At 37.6% G+C, this 22,271-nt stretch overlaps 1 protein-coding gene across 1 annotated transcript in view; it reads right to left on the bottom strand.

Annotated features, from left to right (window-relative positions):
* Positions 1-22,271, bottom strand: part of SGK1 (serum/glucocorticoid regulated kinase 1) — a 106,025-nt gene that overhangs the window by 43,262 nt on the left and 40,492 nt on the right. The window contains exon 2 of the mRNA XM_006188457.2: positions 19,916-20,131. Coding sequence (XP_006188519.1) covers positions 19,916-20,131 — 216 coding nt within the window. The remainder of the gene's footprint in view (positions 1-19,915; positions 20,132-22,271) is intronic.

A 22,271-nucleotide genomic window follows, 5' to 3' on the forward strand; every position in this document is an offset into this window, starting at 1 on the left:
CAGGCCTGAAGACTCGATTGGAAAACTTGGAAATTATTCAGAAGGTAATCATGAAGACAGCAAGATGATTCAAGCATTGGAAAATAAGACCCATGAGGAGAGGTAAACAGGACTGTTATTCATTCTCTTGAAGAGAAGTCCAGATTGCAATTGACTACATTCTTTGAGTGTATGGAGAACTTTTTATAAAACAATGGTGGGCTATCTGCATTACTTATGAAGCAAGAGAAAACAGGCTGGCTATGAAGTATGAAGGCTTGGTTAGACAGAATAAGAATAGTTCTATATTGAAATGCGATGCAGGTTGGGATTGTGCAGTCTTCTCCAGAACCATGAAAAATAATCATTGTGTGGTATCTTCTTTGGGTGGCTCTTCCTGAAGGTGAGGGAATGTCCTAACGTCCCTTCTGGGCCTCAGATTCAGGTGGCTGAAGAGAATTTTCTGAAAGTCAGGGAGTTACTGTAAACCCTAAAACCAATTTAGCTGGACATGGTAAACAAAAGGGGAGAAAGCAACTAAGATGAAGATGAAAATGTAGCTCCATGCCCTTTTTGGAAAACAGAAAAGGGATTACTTTAAAATAATAACATTTGTTATTAAAGGTTCAGAAGGGTTTTGATGGGAAAGAAGTAGGAAAAATAGCTATTTTAAATAAAGTACAAGATCAAGTGTTTCACCTAAATTATGACCTAGGTATTTCTAACCAAATCATTTTTCCAGACACAGCATTAGGAAACAGATCTTCAGAATATAGAGAATTCAGGTCAGCCTTGCCTGGGAGGTTGTGTGCTCAGTGTTAACACAGGGCCACATGTATGTGAGGCTCCTTAGTCAGCGTTATCTGATTATTCCAACAGCCTCTGACTTTTCTGTGTGAATTGTAATGTACAGTGAAAGGGTTGTAGTACTGGCAGGTTTGTCCCAAAATAGATTGTGAGTCAGTTATGAAGGAGTTATTCCAGGAACTAGAATTTGAAAGTGAAGAAATTAAGAAAAATTTATGTATGACTCAGTTCCAACACCTCACATACTACGGGGTACTTTCTCTTCTTATAATAGATTCTTCGCTTCATCCCTGGAGTTCGTTGTTTCTGTCAATAGCCTTAGATAAGTGATTTTTGAAAAATCATTAAGAAATGACTGTTTTAGGGTAGCTTGCCAGCAACTCAAATACCCAAAATAGCCTTATTCTAAGTATTGAATGTTAAAGGTTTTCGAGATAATTACACTAATTGCAGGATGGAATAATTTGCTACCTTTTGAGTTCCAATTCTCTTCTTTTTCAAAAATCAGGAGGATATTAACTCCCAAGTGCTAATGGGATTCAGGTAGAAGCCACTGCTGCTTTTTTCAGTGTCCCTGTGCCTCCCACCAACATTACAGTTAAACAACAAAGCACCCACAGCGAGCATCTCCAACAGTGGCACTGTTATTTATCAAGTAAATTCATTGTTGAGTGAATGCATTCCACTTGTAGAATTCATTTTCATTGGCCTTATTTTTATAAAATAAACTCAAATCCAGTTATATATATACTTACTTTTTAAATAGACTTAAAAAAAAACTATTTTGTTTCCTGCTTGCTTTGCTTTTTTTATGTCCTATTGCATAGTCTGACTCCACTGGGGTAGCTTGTCACCAAAATATTCTCTTCTCTAAAGCAAAGGTCTACTGAAGGGAGTAAATAAGTTACATGTTTGCAATCCCAGAGGATCTAAAATAGAATAAACTTGCCATTGAGAATACTATACTTAGATAATTCACATAGCTCACAAAATTTTGTGTCAGTAAATGTGTGAATAGAAATCTTACTCCCCATATGAAGGCTCCCTCAGTTTATGTGTCTTAGTAATTCTTTATTTAGAGTATAATTGTTCTGGAAGCTAGAAAAAAATTGAAAGGAATTGTCTGTATCTTTGGGAAAGGATTGCCTTCCAGCTGGAAAGATAATCTTTCTTCCATTCTCCCACTTTTTTTGTATAGAAAAGTAAATAACTGACTTCCTGCCTAAGCACACCTGGATTATTTTTCAGGAGAATAGCAAATGGGTTGGATTTAAAAATTAGGAAATTGACCATAAGGTCTTAGAGAATCAATGAATTTAGGTGCAAGAAGGACCTTGGAAACCTGTTTTTACTCCTTCATAAATGACAAGAATTAGATATGAAAACTGCATTTGAGAAGCCTATTAGCTTCAGGAGTGAAGCTATAGACTAACCGCTATATAAAGAAAGGGGATTCTGGCAACTACTTCCCACATGGCAGAAATCCAGAACAGACCTAAAACCAAAGAAGTAAGAATGAAAGTCAAATGAACTGACATGAAAACTATTTTTTTTAATTGAGACTAAAGAATATCAGTTCTCTCACATGATTCCCAAAGTCAGTCAGTTGTCTTTTTAATTCCCTCAAAATCTTTCATGCATCAAAAGATGCTCCTGAGATACTAGCATGGAAATAATTAGTACTTTTAATTAGCACAACTGGGAAACAAGGCAGACCAGCCTTAATAAGAATCTTCAATCTGGAGAACATTAAAGTAAAAATTTTTTTTCCCTAATATCAAAGAATATCCCACTGACGAACACACAAGATGAGTTATTTTGCAAAATGGAAAGAGTATAATTGAATTCAGAACAAGTTTGATGTATTAAGAAAGGAGACGCCTTGGAACTGTGGGACCTGGGAATTAGATTTTCTCAGATGCTCACTAACACGTTTCTAGATCACACTACCACATTAAACTACCTAAACTCTAAATGTCTTTAAATACTGCATAATGCCTCTTTTGAGGGTCAAAATTGAAAGTGAAAATTACCAAAAATATTAGGAGCATGCCAAACAACATATCTGAATAGAGTCTAACAACTGAGAACATAATTGGCAAGAAGAGAGCTGTGGTCACATCACCCCAGATTGATGGTAGCAAGCACATCTGGAATCCTAATGATCCCAGGAGCTTTGGGGCCTTTGGGGGACAGCCATCTGGTGCAAACAAAATCTGCATTAAGCGTCCCACCCAACAGAAAGAGCCTCCTTGCGCTGCTGTGAAAAGCTGTTGGTCCTCCTGCCCTCTGGTAACACACAAGCTTCTCAACCAGCAAGTGAGCAAGAGAAATAGATGTGCACAGGGGGTTCATTAATAGACGTGGATCTAAAACCATGACAGTGTGGCAGATAAGAAAGAGATAGAGATACATTTGTGAAATAAATCCCTTTTGAAAGGGCATCAGCAGATTTGGTTACTTTTATCTAATCTTTCTGCAATTTCTTTTGATAATGTCAGTTTATGGCCTTCTTCAGGCCTCTGTTCTTTATCTGTAAAATGAAGGGGTTGGGCTCTAGGAATTTTATGGCCTCTTCTAATCTTAACATCCCATCAGTTTGTGATTTTATAGAATACATGCCGGGCATAGAGAGAAAGGACCACTGAGGAACGAGGAATGACAGCCAACATGTGAAGGTGCTGCTGGGAGAGCAGTTGCCTGATGGCTCCAGATCGCTGGGGAAGAAGGGTGCACTCAAAGATGACCTCTCAAATGATGATAGATCTGGCCAGCAAATTAAGCCGGTGTCATCTTTGCTCTAAACTATCTACCAACTATGCTCAGCTTGTTAGGTCCTCCCGACATTAAACACACTATAAGAATCTCCAGTAGATGAAGAGAGGATGTGCTGCTTCAACAGATAAGGAGGGGGGTCTCTGCAGTGACAGCATTGGTACAAGGGACATGACTGGAGGGCTTGATGCAGGAGAAGGGGATGTACAGTGGTGAAAGGTCGAAAGGAAACTTCAGAGTATAAAGACTTGGAGAAGTCATTTAGGATAATCATAAGAGTCAACAAACAGCCGTGCCCACAGGCTGATGTGGTGTGGAGGTACAGAGGTAGGAGGACAGAGTCTGAATAGCTATAAGGCAGGAAAGATATTGTGGATCAGCTAAATATGGCTCTGAACCCTGGTTCTGCCCCTCAATATCCTGTACATCCTTGCACTTGTTAAATAATGTTATTATCCTCATCAGTAAATTGGAAGTGATGATGGCTCTTTCTTATCGCGCTTGTGGAGGTGAAACGAGATAATGCATGCCAAGTGTGAAAGATACTTATGGATGCACAGCAGACATTCAAAAATAACATATTAGTTATCACTGTCACTACTACTATTGTTATTATTAGCTGAATCAGGTGAGTGAATATTGAATTTGCCCAGAATGATTGTTTGTGAAAGAGTCAAGAAGAAAATTAATACATCAGCCACCAAAGTGATTAAAGAATAGGAAGCAGTGTCTTGGAGGTTAGCAGATGATGGCAATAAAGGCTGTGTTTGAGTCAACATGGTGAAGTTCTCGGAGGCTACGGAAGAGAGTGCCCGCCCAGCTCTTGGCCTCCAGGCAGGGGAGGCTGGAGAAGAGGCCATTTCTGTTTGAGGCTGTGGGAGAAGCTGTGGCATCGTCGGCAGAAAGCCAAATCTCAACCAAGGCAGCCTTTTCCTAACGATGTTTCTTTATAGGAGATTTTTGGTCCAGTGTATCCGGGTAATGTTTAGGCTCTTCCCTCTTGGGGATGCACAGAGCTTATTGCCCAAATGGAGGTGCTGAGAAATCCAGCTGGGCTTTTCCAAAACACAGTTGGCCAACAAACCCTTTTTAATACATGTTGTATCTTCTGACATAGGAAGACATAGAGAACAAACCAATGGTTACCAAAGGGGAAAGGAGGGGAGGGAGGGGTAAATTAGAATTTTGGGATTAGCAGATACAAACTACTACATATAAAATAGATAAGCAACAACATCCTACTGTACAGCACAGGGAACTATATTCAATATCTTGTAATAAAACATAATGGAAAAGAATATGAAAAAGAGTCTATACATATACATATGTATGTATAACTAAATCACTTTGCTGTACACCAGAAACTAACACAATATTGTAAATCAACTATACCTCAATAAAAAAATTAAAAACATAATAGATTAATATGAGGATAATAAAGAATATATGCCATCTTTAATATACTAATGATTAAGTTTTATTTCTAAATTGCCTGCATGGAGGTAAATTAAAAGTAAATTATAAAAGTATAATTGGGGCAATTCATTATATACCAAGTTATGGTCTTGTTATTTTTATTCTAATTTACAATTTTAAAGTACAATCATTGAAGAAGTTAAATTGCTAGTGGTTTTCTAATCTATATCATTCACTCACCCTGCACAGAGGAATTATACTGCGTGGCTTTGTTCTCAGAAAGCTTAAAATGTTGTTCATCAATATGTAGATAATTATTATTTATGTTTTAAAAACTTGATTGCATTTTTCCTTACAGGCAAAGAAAAATTAAGTTTTGATGAGATTAAAGTTTAAAATAATAAAATTGAGTTTGAGAAAACTCTGAACAACAACAAAAAACTCTAAGAGTCGTGTTTTACTTATATTTTAGGTCCTAATAATTTAGTCTCTCAGGTGGCAAATATCTCCTAGAATTAAAGGTAAAGACATACCTGCTAAAGATGATCTCGAGATTATACAGAGAATCTGACCTGCCAGAGGTGACTGTGGTTCAATGGGGAAAAAATGTCAGTGGAATTATTTTTCTGTGATAACATTTCAGGTCACAGTGTGGGTTGAGCAAACAATCTGTGTGGTTTTGTCCATAATAGGAGTTCAGGCGGGATCTAACCTTCAGAATTCAGGATGAAATACTAAAAATTTTGCCCTAGAGAAAGGCAAACTCAAAAGATCTTTCCTCCAGTTTTCCCACTGGTTTAGTTCAAGGAGTTTGGAAATGAGACTAGAAATAACGTTGACAAAATACGTTGATGAGTAAAAAGCTCACTTGTTTTACAAAAGTTACACTAACATAAGCTCATTGACTAATGTACCTGTTTTGCAACCTCTACTTCCTCTTTTAATTCTCCTTTTGCTAAACAAAAAGACATAGGACACAGGCTTATGAGTAATAAGTGTAGCATCCTATGGATACAGATCACAAAGTAAAGAGAAGTAGTTGACTGCCGATCGGGCACATGACACATTGTTCAGTCACCATGTAATTCTCATTGTGCAGACCTGTTTGATTTCTTTTAGGCCTGGGAAACCAGGGTGGGTTTGGAGGAGAATGGAAGCAGAGAGAAATGAAATAAATGTCTCTGCATTCTCTCTTGGAAACCTTCCAGCAACCCTGTTTAGTTTGTATGATTATCTACTTTATAGATGGGGAAACTCCAAGTTACAGCTGGTAAGGGTCAGTGCTGGGCTTTGAACTAAGATCTAACACCAAAACCATGCTTGGTTCATATGTGGGCCAAAGATTTTTTTTTTTTTTTTTGATATTAGTTACTATCAAGTAGCCCCCTCGGAGATATGGTGGGCTGACCAGAGTGTTTGGGGGATCTTTTTTTCACTGCCTCTCCTTTCCCCCAGCACTTGAACACTCACCTCTCATTCCCTCATCCCCCCACCCCCCCACCACCAGTACATTCACTCATGACTGTAGGGAAAATCGTTAACTGTTTTGAGACTATTTTTGTACCACAGAGTTGAGGAAGGGGAAGGAAGTAATGTGTTGCAGAGCAGAGGGGAAAGTCCCCCCTTTTGATGAGACATCCTGTGTGGCAACTGCCAAGCTTGGATTTCCCCAAAGTGAGGTGAGGGTGACATGCTGCTGCTTGTCACATGGCCTCAGTTCACAGCCACATCTGCTGTGGCCTTTTGTAAAATTTACCTACGTGTGGCCCACACAAAGCCACAAACACAGAACCCAAAATGGCATTCACCACTGAGATGCTCTGCAGAAAGAAATTACACTGTCTTTAATGAATGAAGTTCATGGTATACACAACGAGGAGGAAATGAACCCTATAAGCTTAAACTTGCACAGCCTTTCAATACTGAAAGATTAATTTTGGGGGCTGAGGTTAATCATACCACGGTTATTTGTGTTTGGGTAAGAACGCGACTTGACTGATTGGGAAAGCAGGTGCTGGACTGATGCGCCATCTCTGAGACCCATGAGTCACGTCACTGATTTACAAGCTGTCCTTACCATGAAAATGAAAGCCAGAGCCAACTTTATGTCATACAATTTATGTCATTCACTGCAATTATAGATAATTTCAGCCTGTGTGTTTGTGAAATAGTCCATGCCATTTTTGCTTTAAACATCTTTTGTACTTGGTATTTCTGGCTTGTCGAAATAAATATTATCAACTATAAGAACCATTACAAATCCATTATAGACTTCATGAAAGTACATACAGCTTTTAGACTTAATCCATGAAATAAAGCCTTATGACTTCTCCTTACAGTTTGATAAACAGCCGAGTTCTCACAGCTGTTATGATTTCAATTATGAAGAAAATTGCAACTTTTGTATTCGTTGGTGGCTAAAAATGACTTAAGAAAAAAACCCACTTCTTCAAATTCTGTGATTTTTCTTTTCCTTGTATATATTGCCAACCATGGGTCTGATTAGTGTAGCTGATTATTGTGCTAAAGGACCAAGGCCCCTTGTTTAAGTCCAGGGAAGGTCATCCAGGTTAACCCTCCAAGTCTACAGAAAATTTGTTCTATGTGTCTTCCATGAGATTAGGCAAGAGGACAGAAACAGATCGGTACAAATCCAGTCTTTAATACTGGGGCTGACACTCAACATTGGTACAAGGTCAGTAGCGTCGTCTTCCCATACAAAGACAGATGACGTGTGTGCAGAAGCATTTTCCAGACATCTGCTCTCCTTGGCCTTTTCAGCTTTTTGCTTACTCATGTACAATCAATCCCAACAGAGAGGACTCCCTGACTCCGCTCCACGTGAGTGCTGCCTCTGCAAGACTCCACTAGATTCCTCAAGTCAAACACAAGATGGTGAAGAGCCTGTGCTCATTTGTGTCTCCTCTCTTCCTCCTTGTCCCCCCATCCCTCCAACTACCATCCTCTTTGAAACTTCTCAATTCTCCCACATCTTAATTTCACCTTTTCTCCTCAGTCACTAAATAATGACAAGCTTGGCAAATGACAAATTTTGTTCATGGTTTCAGACTCCCCTTTTTCTTCCTTTCCCCCATCTTTCCACTAAAAAAAATTATTATTATTTTTTAATGGAGGCACTGGGGATTGGACCCAGGACCTTGTACATGCTAAGCATGTGTTTTGCCACTGAGCTATACTCACCTTCCCCATTTTGATAATGAGGGCATTTTTAGTAATTTGGTTAATGTTACCCTTTTCTAAATCTGGACTCCTTGTTTTTCTTTGCAAAACAAGAATCAGGCTTATTGTATTAAATCTCAAGCATATTTAGCCTCAACAGAGTCAGAGCCATAAACCTTAATCCAAAGCCATAAATCTCCAGTGGAAGAATTTCTGGAATTTGACTTTCTCCTATCCATTCTTTATGCCCAATGATAAAACTGCTGTGATTGAAACATTTAAATGGATCTTTGTTTCTTGAGGATAGTTGTACATTATTTAAAATGCCTTGTAAAAAGCCTTAATGATCTGACCTCTTTGTGTCCAGGTTTAGCTTCCTTTCCCTTGCTCCGAATTTACTATGTCACTTCGGTGCTCCAGGCTCTGGGTTGTTTGTCCCATCTGCCTGGGTTTCTCTTTCCCACCTTTCCCTACCTGTCTAATTTACTCATCCCTTATTTTTAAATTTAGATTTCTATTCTGGTGAACCTTCATTGACTGCCCCCACCCCCACCAATAGTGGGCTATGGGACCCTATTATGCGCAGTCTCTCCCTTCCCCGATGGTAGCACGCATCACAGTCTATTAGAACTGCCTGGTTACTTGTCAGTATTTTCCCATTTCCTGGAAGCACTGCATGACTTACTACTACTGCCTGGCCCATCAGTAAACACTAGTTGAGAGAAAAAAACAAAACTCTGTCATGAGCTCAGAGGAGATTCCACATTCTGGTGTCCCTCTCACCATTTGCATAGGTGATCCCTACCTGAAAGGTCTGTCTTCATGCTAGTATCAAATTGCTTGTTTTAAAAATAACTCAGAGCTGCTGAAACAAGCAATGCTAAACCAAGAAAAGAATTGTAATGGTCATTCACTTCTCTCTTTTCTTTCTCTCTTTCTTCCTTCCTTCCTTCCTTCCTTTTCTTTTCTTCCTTTTCTTTTCTTTTCTTTTCTTTTCTTTTCGTTTCTTCTCTTCTCTTCTCTTCTCTTCTCTTCTCTTCTCTTCTCTTCTCTTCTCTTCTCTTCTCTTCTTCCTTCCTTCCTTCCTTCCTTCCTCTCTTTCTTTCTTTGTTTGTTTGTTTCTTTCTTTCTTTTTCTTTCTTTCTCTCTCTCTTTCTTTCTTTCTCTCTCTCTCTCTCTTTCTTTTTTGGTGCTACCAATTTAATGCATTTAGCATTTTCTCATCTACGTAGATCTATAACCCCAGCTCCCTGTTTTACTTAACTAGGGAGCCACCTGTCTGCTACTTATCTAACTCTGCCTGAGGTGTTGGATTCTTGCATTTTCCCTCAAGTAGAAATCTAGGTGAATCTCTTAAAAGGTCATTTTAAAATCAGCTCAAAAGGAAAACCATCTACTGGCACAAGAGAGAAAAGTGAATTGAGGGTAGAATTGTGTATTTATAGTTATCAAGGCTGATGGGCATTGGAAAGTACACTAAAATTATAGATAGCAAGCTGTAAAGTTTGACTAGACTTCAAAAGGTTTTTTTTTTTTTAATTTTGAAGCATAGTTGATTTACAATATTGTGTTAATTTCTGATATACAGCATAGTGAATCATTTACATATATATATTCCTTTTCATATTCTTTTTCATTATAGACCTTACAAAGTATTGAATATAGTTTCCTGTGCTATATAGTAGGATTTTGTTGTTTATCTATCGAAGAGATTTTTAATATGTTCTTACACCAATGCCTGCTACTCAAGGTCAATAAGAAAAGTTTAATCTCCTTATGGAATACAGCTGAGTCACTTACATAATATCAGTTGTAATGATTCTCTAAAGAGCTGATGTCACCCAAATTGAGGTTTGCTAGAATCTTGCCTAGAAATAGATTGATTTATTTACTAGCTCACAAAGACAAGTGAAAATAGAATGACTTATTTATCATGAACACCATGGGCAAATGTGTTTCTGGACACATTTAGGTGTTTATCCAAATCTCTGTGTGTAAGCAGAATGAACAAGAAGCAAATTACTTGATGTGAATAGGAAGTTTCAAGGTGATAGTCATCATTTTTAGTTACTTTTTCTTTAGAAGGTTTATAAGAAGAATCTTTTCAGATCCCCAGAGATAAAGTTTAGAGATAAATTATACTGTTTCAAGTAATTATCATTAAATCTTTCTCAAAATTTTGTTTAACTTGTTCTGTATAGAGTAGTTTACACTACTTGATGGGTTAAATTCTGTCATTTTAATAAGCAATCCAATAAAAAAATATATAGCTGTAAACTTTGAGAAAAAAAGAGAAATAATGATAAAAAAATCAAATGACATACTATTATTAGACTTTGCTTTATTTCTTAAATTCTGATGTTGCCTGTGGAATTTTAGTAGTTTGTAAAAAGCCTTTTAAAATGTTTAAAGTCTCAAAACTACTAAGCAGGGATATTATTATAGTGGAAAATAGTCATACGGTTTCTGGGAAGGATTATACTAAAAGGAGTAAGTTTAATTAGAAGTAGGATAGGTTTGGTTACATACAGCAAGAGCCAACAAAACATGCTCCAAACCAAGGGTAAGTGTAACCACTGGCTAGAGATTTTCAGGAGAGGACAGGGAGTAAATTTCCTGGAATATTTCATGTTCTGACTAGGCTGGATCAGTTCCCTTCTCCCTTTCCAGACTTATCTCCTGGGAACGAGGCACACTGGTGGGATGTAACTCATAGAAGAGCTTAGGTAATCAAAATGCAGTGAGCTATGAATGCAAGCATAAACTTGTTTTATTCCACAGTCGTCTGACTCTCAAATTTAATTTCTGTGACTTGAATCATGTCTTTAAATACTGCAGAAGTGTCTGCCAAGTTGTGGATAAAGCAATCCTTTGGTCAGTGCCTAGCGGGAGAGGCAGTGACTGGGAGGCCACGCTGCCTCCTCCGGTGCCCTGATCCTGGCAGAACTCCCCTCCAGACTCCCGGCCCTCGCCTCTGGAAGAAAGGGGCGGCACTGACTTGGATGGAGGTGGCCTCCTGGCTCTGAGACCTGGATACATGGGCTGGAAACACAGAAGTCCTCTTGGAAGAGGAGGAGCCAGCTTCCTAGTTATCGAGCTTTCTGGCCAGACACAAAATGTGCACGTGGCAGACAGAAAGCCATAATCAGCCAGGACCTGGCATTTTTTCACATGCAGGCTTTCTGTTGGCAACAGGGTCCTGCCCTATACCTTTCTGGGTGGAAGGGAGTGTGCTTCTTTTAGCTTTAAGCTGACGTGGCTGTCCCCTTTCTAATACTACGAAAAGCAGACTTGGTTCATTCTTGTGACTATAATAACCAAGACTTAGATTGGGGAAAAAACCTGCCACAGATAGACTTGAAAGACATTGAAACAGAATGTAAGTCTACATAGAAGTAATTCATTTAAACTGACAAAAATAAATGCAAAATTCTGGCAGATAAAGAAGCAAGGACAGAACAAAAAAGTTCCCATGAAGAATTGCAAGTAATTAGTTAAAAAACAGAAAAATTGCTTACATTTTTGGTAATCAAAGAAAGGCATATCACATCACTGAAGTATCATTTAATTCACTGAGCAAAAATTAAAACATGCCACTATCTTCAAGGGATAAAATGCTAGTGGAGTAGATTTATTCGTATGGTGCTGGTGGCATTTTTATTGACTTGACTGTTTCTAAATTGGTCTTGAAAGTATTTTGACAAGAACCACAATTATCTTTAAGCACTACTCCATTACTGGGAATTTATTCTAAGGTTCAATTTAGTCTAAGGTTATTCAAGTTGAGGGGAAAAATCATTTGCTGCCTTATCCAAAAGAGAGAAAAAAATCAATAAAATGAAAGGGCCAACTAAAGTCTAAGGTTACATTAAATGATACCAGTTTGATGCAACGTTAACCATAATAATGATTAAATTTATGTTGCAACATACACATGTTTTCAATAAATGATAAGTGGAAAAAAGGCAGCTTCATTGTCATATATACACACTGTGATACAATCATGGACAAAATTAGGAATACGGGGCTGGGGTACTAAAAAGATAGCACACACAAAAAATAAAAACAGTCGGCATGTAAAGAAAAATCTCAATAATGCTGTTATGGTCATTCTTGTATAGTTTTTGAAAATTATGGGGAAAAGTCAGGAAGGAGATAAGAGTTACGTTAAAAGACATATGAAATCTAAAAATGGAAATTTCAGCTAACTGGTAGCTCTCAACAAGAGCTATAAGATAACAAGGTGATCTTTCCGCTGGCACTTAGACAAAGAGAAATGCTTGGATTGTAAGTTACTTAGGACACTTCAAATTACTGTAGAATAAAGAGAAAAAATATTGAAAACTTCCAAGAAAAACCAATAGAGTTTCCTCTGTTTTCCATACTCCTGCCTGAAATAATTTTTTTAATGCCCCCCCTTTTTTTTTTTAATGCTTTTCTAGGGGAAAAAATTCCAAGTTTTGGGGGGAATAAAACTATCTTTTTTTCTAATTCTACCTCACTCTTAGAACAATAATATTCAGATATTACTGGCAATAGTGATTATAGGGGTTTTCACTCTCCTAAGAGGGCAACTTAATGTTTCCCAAAACATATTATTTCCCAGGTAGTATTCTCTGTTATTATTACTATTACCATAGTTAGGAAAGCTTAGAAATGTGATGAATGTTTTGCTTAAGACTGATTTTTTTGCTTTAAAGTCTTTTCAGCTTTTGTCACCCTTAAGTGTATTTGCCAACTAATAATATTTCAAATGCTGTTTATGGGTTTTTTTTTTTTTTTTAGGAGTTTCCACACATGCTTTCTCATTTGACACCCATCCTCTCATCAGCCAGTTGAGGTGGGCGGTGCTTGCAGGTCAGCCTCTGGAGATCAAGGAACAGGCAGATGGTCACGTGACCCACCAATGGCAGAGCTGGATGCAGAGCCCAGGTTTTCTGGTTCTGGATAGAATGTCATCCACTTTGCCACATCCTAAGTACACCAAGCGGAAGAAAAGGGCATCTTCCTGTCCCTCCCTCAGTGCCTGATCTTTTGTTTTATGTGGTAAGTGCCTTCTCAAAAATCACATGGCTTAAAATCTGGTGCAGAACAAGGACTCTTGCGGGTGATAAGCTTAGAAATCACCAGACGTTCCCCTAGAGACCATGATACGTCATGCCAAGAGCAGAAAACTGGAGGAAGATGGTGATTTGAAACACGATTATTTTATTCCCCATGAGCCTTCACAAAAACCCATTTTTACTATGTAAATTGAAAGAAACCAGAAATCTACAAAGCCATCTGGCTGACTTACGTCTGTCTTTTATAGCCTTTTCTTAAGAAAGATCAGAAGAACTCCAGACGATGTGAAAGTAAATCGGTATGGAAACTATTCCTCAGCTGACCATTTTACTACCAGGCTTCCTGGGCATCAAAGGAACAGCTCAACAGCTTTGAGAAGGAAAACGAAGGTAACAGTGCACCTCCTTGAGCTGTTGTGGCTTTGCAGGTGGAGAGGAGACACCCAAAGTGCTGAGCAAGCCGCAGGGGGGAGGATGCCCTCCCAGAACTGTGTCAAGTTGGCTTAATTAAAAGTGCCTTCTATTATTGTCTGTGGTGATTTGCTGAGGAGGATGAAGAGGCAGTGACCTTATATTTAATCACGTCAAGAGCTCAACATTAATTCTTGGGTCTGTAGTAGCGTGGTTAATAATTCCTCCAAGTTGGCAGCTCTTTCCAGGGGACTGACTCCACCAGGCCTTAAAGTCAGCACGCAGGGTCCTGGCTCCAGTTTTTGGCCGCTGACTAAGCACTTTTCGAGCTGTCTTCAATTGAAAGACAGACAGAGGAGTCTGAGGAAATCCTCACTCAGCCAAATCTATCCCAGATGAGAGGGCAAAGTTAACAAGAATCAGTCATGAGCCCTAGGCAGGCAGCGCGTCTGGAACGCGTGTGATTTATAACCAGCGTGCACAGGCTACAGTGTTTTCCTAGTCTCTCCTTTTCATGTTTTAAAAAAAAAATTGCATGAACAAAATTTTGATTTCAGCTAATAAAGGCAAATGGAAAGAAAAGGGGCACATTAACTTTTAGCATGTAGGCAAGGCTCTGGGGGAGATAAGAAACGAACATGCTGGATTTAAAAACCACAAGGAGCTTGAGGAATGAATGGGTGTGCACACAGCCACCACATGCGGCAGGGTAAAATGACTGACGGCAGGATAAGCAAGGTGCTGTGGGAGCACAAATACCATGTGTTTCCTCTTGCCTTTCTTTATAGCATAGAGATAAGATGCTCTCATGGTGCGAAGCCATCTTTGTGATGGTGCCTGACTTTCCACCAGTGAGACTGAGTGTACCTTCATTTTCTACAAGTGAGCTTCCTGGTGGGCATAATATTTTCCCCAAACCTACAAGTAATATATTAATATATCTTGAGAGATTCAACCATTATAGGCAAAACTAAAGTTCCTTTATTTTTGTATTTTTTTTATTTGTTTTTTTGGGCGAAGTAATTAGGTTTATTTATTATCATCATTATTATTATTTTAAAAAAGGAATACTGGAGATTGAACCCATGACCTTGTGGATGCTAAGCATGTGCTCTGACCTATACCCTCCCCCTAAAGTCCTTCTTGATTTTTCTCCCCCACCTCATCATTTCTCCATTTGAATCCTTGGAAAGGTGTAATCACCATTTCAAAAGTTTGAAGTGTATACTTCCAGATCTTTTTATTTGCATTTATACAGACACACAGATACACTCACTGATACACACATACACACGCACACACACACAGACATGAAAAGAGAAATCCGAAGTTAAAAAAAAATGTGATGCTGCTATCCACATACCAATCTTCAGTTTGCTTTTCTAACTGAGTATCATTGTACCTGTCCCCACTATCAACAGAAGCAAGTATGTATCTAAGGTGAAGGTAGAAATATAGATTTGCTAAGTTAAAAGGCACGGGATGTAAACATTTGTAATAGAGGAACATTGTCCCCACATCGTCCCACCAGTAGTGTTTGGCCCTTACTTTTACCAATATGACATCATCAATCTTTTCCACCTCTAATAATCAGATGGGTTAAAAACAAATGGGATTTCAATGTTCCAATTTGCATTTCCCAGATGGTGGTGTAATCGCTTAAAATGGTTTTTAATTTTCTTTTTTTAATTTCCTACGTAAGTCGAGAGTTGTAGGACGAGTGTTTAGGAATACCAGGTGGGTGAATTGGCCAAGGATGGTGTTTGGCTCTCACACTGTTTTCAGTTTCTAATTTTATCAAGTTGTAATCAGCTAGTGTGATCTCTGCTTTTTGGAATTTGATGAGCTAATTCTTGGTCAGTTTTTGTAACTGTTCCATGTGTGCTTAAAGTATACTCTTCGTTGACTAGATACAAGTCTCAACACAAATCAGATTTGGTTCATTGTTTTATTAAAACCCTCAATCCTCACATATTGTTAGTCTTCTTGACCTGGCAATTTCTGGGAGAACTAAGACAAAAATATCCTTCTGTGATATGAATTTTCAATTTTTCTTTGTATTTCTATTATTTGGCACTTTAAATATTTCCATGCTATGCTGTTAAGTGCACAAAGGTTGGTGAATGTTGTATCTTCGTAGTAGCTCTTTCATCAATGTGAAATAGTCCCCTGTGTTCCTTTCAAATTTTTTTTGTCTTACATGATAATTTTTCTGACAGTAATATTGTTCACATTACTTCCCTTTTATTAGGTCTTTCCTGGAACATCTTTCTTTTCCAGCTGACCGACGAGGTCCTTTTGAGTACATGAGCTTGCAGTGTCCCCGTCTATTACATCTGTTCTTTGATGTCATCATTTTGGACTGTGGTTTTCTCATCAGCCTCATAATCCTACCTGCCTTCTGTTTTTCAGAGATCCTTACTTACCCCTTCTCTATCCAGCAGTATGCCTCATTTTCTGGCACTACTATAAATTAAAACGTGAGTGGCCATGTGTGTGTTTTCTGTCATTTAAGGCAAGAAGAAGAGATGACATTAAATGTTCAGGCTGCCATCTTGATCTGACTTTATGCTTTCCCTCACACTGGATTTCCTGCCTCACTCCCACTCCAAAACACTCCTTGCCCTTCCTTCCAGCTTGGTTGATCTGGATATGGAAGGTGCAGTGAGAGATATACTGCAGGACAGAGTTTGTGAATATCTTTAATCAGCATGCACCCATCAAAAAACTACTTTGATTACTACCTCTTTATGGCCTAAAAGTTGATTCAACTTGAGTTCCACTGGCATGCACTATTCAGTAACAGTTTACTCAGCTCTGTTATCCTCTTCCCATCTCATTTCCAGAAAAGTCTGTTTAATAAACAGTCCATTTTAGACAGCACTGCTAGTAACATCAAGGTATTGCTATTCTTCTGGGTGATTTGTTGGCAATATGTATAATATCCCAGTTTCTTCCAAGGGAGAAACATGTTTAAAGGCTACTAACTAGACAATTGACAAGGCCAAGCACAAACTAACTGCAACAGAACTCTTAGAGATTTTTTTTTGCCATTCAAGGTAACATTTAGAATGTACTATTCTTAAAGTCAGGGAAAAAAAAAAACCTCTACAATTATTTATAAAGGACTTGTACTTTGTTTGCTTTCTTATCTTATTTAAAACATTCTCACTTCATTTTCTATGCTTTATCTTTGTACATCGAATACAGAGTTTATTTTCATTTATAGGTCATCAAATTCCAACCACAGGATTTCAGACTAAAAAGGGTTTGAGAGTTAATTAGGTTATTCCCATCATCTGACGTTTGAGAGCTTTTGTGACATGCTCGAGTTCATATATTGACCTTGTGACAGAGCTGGCACCAGAATGTGGGTTGCCTGACCCCAGAACACTGTTTATACATCAATTTTACATTTACAAAAGATTTTAAAAATCCTATCTCATCTGCAAAGCACTAAAGGACTCCTGGAAAGAAACCCGATGGCAAGCATGAATAATCTCAATTTTCATAGGAGGGAACACTGAGCAGGAAGGATGGATTAATGAGTTGCTTAAAATAATCCACATGAGGAGTTGTCAGAGAGACAACCTGAGGTCTTCACTACTAGGCCCCCGTGTCTAACAGCCTCTCCACCTCCTCAGCACACAACTCCATTTCCTAAAAGGGTAGAAGTGCCTTATCAAGGAAATTTTTCATGGTTTAACCCCCTAAAGGACCACAAAATATAGATTCATTTTTAAACTGTTAAAATGTAAGTGTCTTCTTGTTTTGTGGTGACCTTAAGAAAAAGCCTCAGCTAAGGCAGAACCAGGTAATCCATTGTAAATTGGAGACAGATTCACCTATAATCCTGGATAAAGTAAAAGGATGAATCACAATGTTGTTTTAAATTCCTTCCAGCTCTTTGTTTATTGTTTCCTCCTGAGTGAAATTCCATTTACTCATTAATCCACCCCCTCTCCCCAGCAGACAGGCATATAGTAGGCCCTCAAGTAAACATTTAGTACCAGGCATTGGTGCTCTGTATAAGGTTTTCAGAGCCCTCTCTCTGCCTGTGAGTCATGAATAGTTCTTTTGACTCTTTAGAAGTTGGCAGACTCCTTTAGACTGAGTCCAGGAATCTGCAAACTATGACTGGTGGACCGGCCACGTGTTTTTGTGAATCAAAGTTTCATTTGAACACAGTCAGGTCCATTCATTTGTATGTTATCTATGGCTGCTTTCCCTACAAGGTCAGAGCTGAATAGACATGACAGACCGTACGGCCTGCAAAGCCTAAAATATTTGCTCTCGGGCCCTTTACAGAGAAAGGATGTCCATCCCTGCATTTAGAATCTATGTATTGCCTTTTATGACCAACGTGGAGTTAAGCTAGTGTCTAGTTAAATAACAGATGCCCATAACAAATGTTCATAGATCAGCAACTGCTCGCCTGGTCATGGAAGTCTAATTCAGTGTTACAGATTCACAGGCTTGGCCAATATGTAAGTTAGCAAACGTAAGTGAGGATGATTTATATTTGCCTGGCACTTTATAGATTACAACATATTTCATAAATGTTGTTTCATTTGATGTTGCCAATAACCCTGGAAAGTAAGCCGGCAGGTATTATACACTGCATATCTCAGGGTTAAAAAGAATTCACATTCAAGTGTTTTTATCTTTTCTTTTAGCAGCTAAAATGATCCCTTCATCTCTGGAAAATGCTGACTTTGAAAAAAAAAGGACGGTGTGTAGCGTTATTAACATTTATCATCTTATGATGCACTAATTTGAGATAATATATTGGAAGATCACTTGCAATCAATTGTACTTTGTAATAATATGTCTTGTTGTCTTCAAGTCATGTTTTTATGTCAATAAGTTGGTAACAAAAATAAGATGAACATTTAATCTGATGGTTTACAAGTCAAAATAAATAAGCCTAAATGAGTTATAAGTTAAAAATACAATTTTAAATTCTTTAAATCTTAGAACTTATCGCAAGGTAAGTCAGTTACCTGATTTTCTTGGATTAGCAAAGTTAAAAAACAAACAAACAAAACCCCCTAAATCTCTTGTAGTAACAGAGAAAAATAAGTCAGTAAAAATATAAGTGTATATCAAAAATATGAGTACATATGGGAAAAGTAGTGAAAGATTGATATAATTTTCTGTTACAGGTCAGGTCATGTTGCACTAAATATTTCAGTGGAGGTTACAAACTTTAGACCACTGTTATATTTCTTGCATCATACAAGAATTGATCTCTATGTGATCAAAAAACTTATGAGGAATTTCTAGTTGTCCAAAACATTGCTGTATCCATCTTGGAACAGCATAAAAACTTAGGACAGCACACTGTATGATTCCAACTAATATGGCATCTGGAAAAGCGAAACTATGAAGGCAGTGAAATATCAGCTGTTACCAGGGGTTAGGGGATGAGAAGGATGAATAGATGGGTTTTTAGGGCAGTGAAACGGTTCTGTATGATACCCTAATGATGGATACGTGTCATTACACATTTGTCCAAACCTGTAGAATGTACACCATCCAGAGTTAATCCTTACGTAAACTATGGATTTTGGGTGATGCTGTGTCAATGTAGGTTCATCAGTTGTAACAAACCCATCACTCTGGTGGGGATGTTGGTAGTGGAGGAGGCTATGTATGTGTTGGGGCAGAGGAGGTATGGGAAATTTCTGTACCTTCCTCTCAGTTTTGTTGTGAATTGAGCTCTAAAAAATGAAGTCCATTTAAAAAAAATTAGTACAATATTACTATATATAAAATAGATATACAGCAAGGACCTACTAGGTAGCACAGGGAACCATATTCAAGTCCTTGTAATGAACTGTAATGGAAAAGAATCTGAATAAATATATATATATATGTAAAACTGAATTGCTTTGCTGTACACTTGAAACTAACATTGTAAATCAATTACATGTCAATAAAAAATAAGAATTATTTTTTAAAAATTAGTACAATGGGCTAACAAAGGCCACAATTCTATTATCCTCCTTAGAAGCTTTATAAATGTGCATTAAAAAATAAATTTTGTGGGGGAGGGTATAGCTCAGTGGTAGAGTGTATGTTTAGCGTGCATGAGGTCTTGAGGTCAATCCACAGTGCTTCCACTTAAAAAATAAATAAATAAACCTAATTACCACCACCCCAACCTCAAAAATAAATATATATAAATACATTTTGAGGGGACATACTATGGCATGAATACAAGAAAAACAAAGGCCTAGAATCCTTTCAGGAGAATGGAACCAGAGCAAAAATGCACTTACTTCACACCCGGATTGAGTTTCCCATGAGCATGACTCCTTCTCCGGAGGGAGAACCCCTCTTTGGAAAGCGTGGTCTCCCAGGCACGTCTGACACAAGGAAGGCTCGAAGTCTGGCTCTCCTGGTGGGATGTGGACCACTGAGGGGCCCGAGTACTTCAGGCTGGGACTCTGATGCTTGTCCACACTGACCATTGGGCTCTTGATCCATCTTCGTACCTAAAACGTGCAAAAAAAAATGCATTTTATCTCCTTTGATGTTTAATGGGGATTTGGTGATAAAATATGGTGGAATGGACACTCATGGAAAGAGTCTCACAATGTCCCTATCTGTTAAACCTTAACATAACCTGAATCGATCAGTGCTGGCCACTCATTTTCCAGGAACATATGTTTTTTGGCTGGTCATTTCACCTCACTGAATCTGTCTCCCCATCGGTAAGATTGGGGTAATAATATTTCCTGTGCAGATTTTGCAGTATTTGTTAATGTCCAAGTGTTTGCCTGCACATAGTGTTAGTAGATGGTCCCTATTTTACTTTGACTCTTATGATTTTGTTGTTAGCATGGCAGTTCACAAACGTCTAAGGTGGATTGCCAGTTATTCTAACCAGAGAAAATACTAACCACATAGCTTAGGTTCTAATTGCTGCTAAATGAATTAACATATATTTTACTATTGCAAAAACTTGATTATAAAAGAAGTTGCTTCTGCCTAAGAAATTATCTCACTTTTACTTTAAAGTGAAAACTTTCCACTTGTCTTGCTTGCATGTAGAATTCCTGTAAGATAGAAAAAAAAAAATGTAAAGCTATTCTAATATTAAAAGGATAACATTTACATAGCATTTTAATATGAAACACACTGTTCTAAGTGTTTAACATACATCATTTTGTTTAATCCTGAGAACAGTCTTATAAGATATGCACTATTATGAGTCCCACTTTGCAGATGAGAAAACAGAGGCACAGAGAAGTGAAGCAAAAGTCCCCAAGACACAATGCTGGTATCAAGCAAAGGCAGGACCCAGGCACCTTGAATCCAACATCTATTCCTTTACAAGCATGCAGTTTTAGCAAGTGTTGGGGTGCTGTAAGACTTGTCATCAAATGCTTAAAATTTATCCTGATCTAGTATGTCTTGTCCATGGTCTTTGAAACTCCTGAGGGTTCTTTTATAGTTAACCAATTGGTGAAATTAGTGTATACTAAAAGGATGAAAAGATAAAATCACAGTACTGAATTTTAGTTAGTAATGCTGACAATTAGATTTTTAAAAATACACCGAGAATAAACTAAAATTGCAACAGCAAAAGAATGTTTAAGCAATTTGATGGAATATTATGCCATCACTAAAAATAAATATTGTGAAGACTGTAGCAATATGGAAAATGTTTAGAACATAATTATATGAAAGAGATCCAAATACAGAATTGTTCAATCACTGTCATTGCAAATGTAAAAATATGTGCACTATCTATAGGCAAAGCAAGACAGTAACAGGCAAAATAGAAACTATTGCAGCCATTGTTAGGAACACGGATGTCTTAGTTCTCCCTCTTTTTACAGTGTCTTGTTTAATTTTTTAAAGAATAATTTCTTTTAAAGTTTATAAGAATCTCAAGCAGTTAAAATCATCATATTTCTTTCTTTGATTACATATGTATCTTTTAATTGCTTTATTTATATGTATTCTTTTCCAGGCTGTTGAAAATCATCTTTTTTTGTATTTACTATCCTAATGTTAACATGGGAGGTTTCCAACAGTATTCTTTGCACTCTGTGGCCCCATAAGCATGTTAGAAGGTGCATTCAAAGTGTTTACTTGATTCATTAATGAAAGTCTAAAAGAAAGTCTAAAAGTTTGAGATGACAATGGAAATTCTTCCTGACGGCCGTACCAAATGTGTTTTTGATCAACCTAAAAAGTACTAAATTTCATTAGAGATGGAAAAGTTTTTTATTCTTCTTCTTCAGAGGGTTTTGAGTTTGAAGTTTGGTAATTTTTCCTGATTAGTCACCAACCTTGTGTTTTAAAATCAATCTTTTATTCTGGATTACTTTCAATGTCTCTTTTGCCATAGACTTAACTTTGGGGTGACTACGAATAGATTTTAAACAAATTTCATCAGATGAATTTGTATGGCCTGACTGATTAAGAATTTTGATGTATTTAAATGTAAATCTTATATTCATGGACCACTATATGTAGAGCAAAACTCATGTAATATTGTCTTACAATTATTCAATTTATAGTGGAAACATGTCCTTTCATTAGGTTATAGAAAAAAATAAACTGATTTTATTAAGGAAGAAGAATATAAAGATATTATATCTCACTTCAAAGAATACAAATGAC

This window comes from Camelus ferus, chromosome 8 (genome assembly GCF_009834535.1).
Source record: "Camelus ferus isolate YT-003-E chromosome 8, BCGSAC_Cfer_1.0, whole genome shotgun sequence".
Taxonomy (NCBI): domain Eukaryota; kingdom Metazoa; phylum Chordata; class Mammalia; order Artiodactyla; family Camelidae; genus Camelus; species Camelus ferus.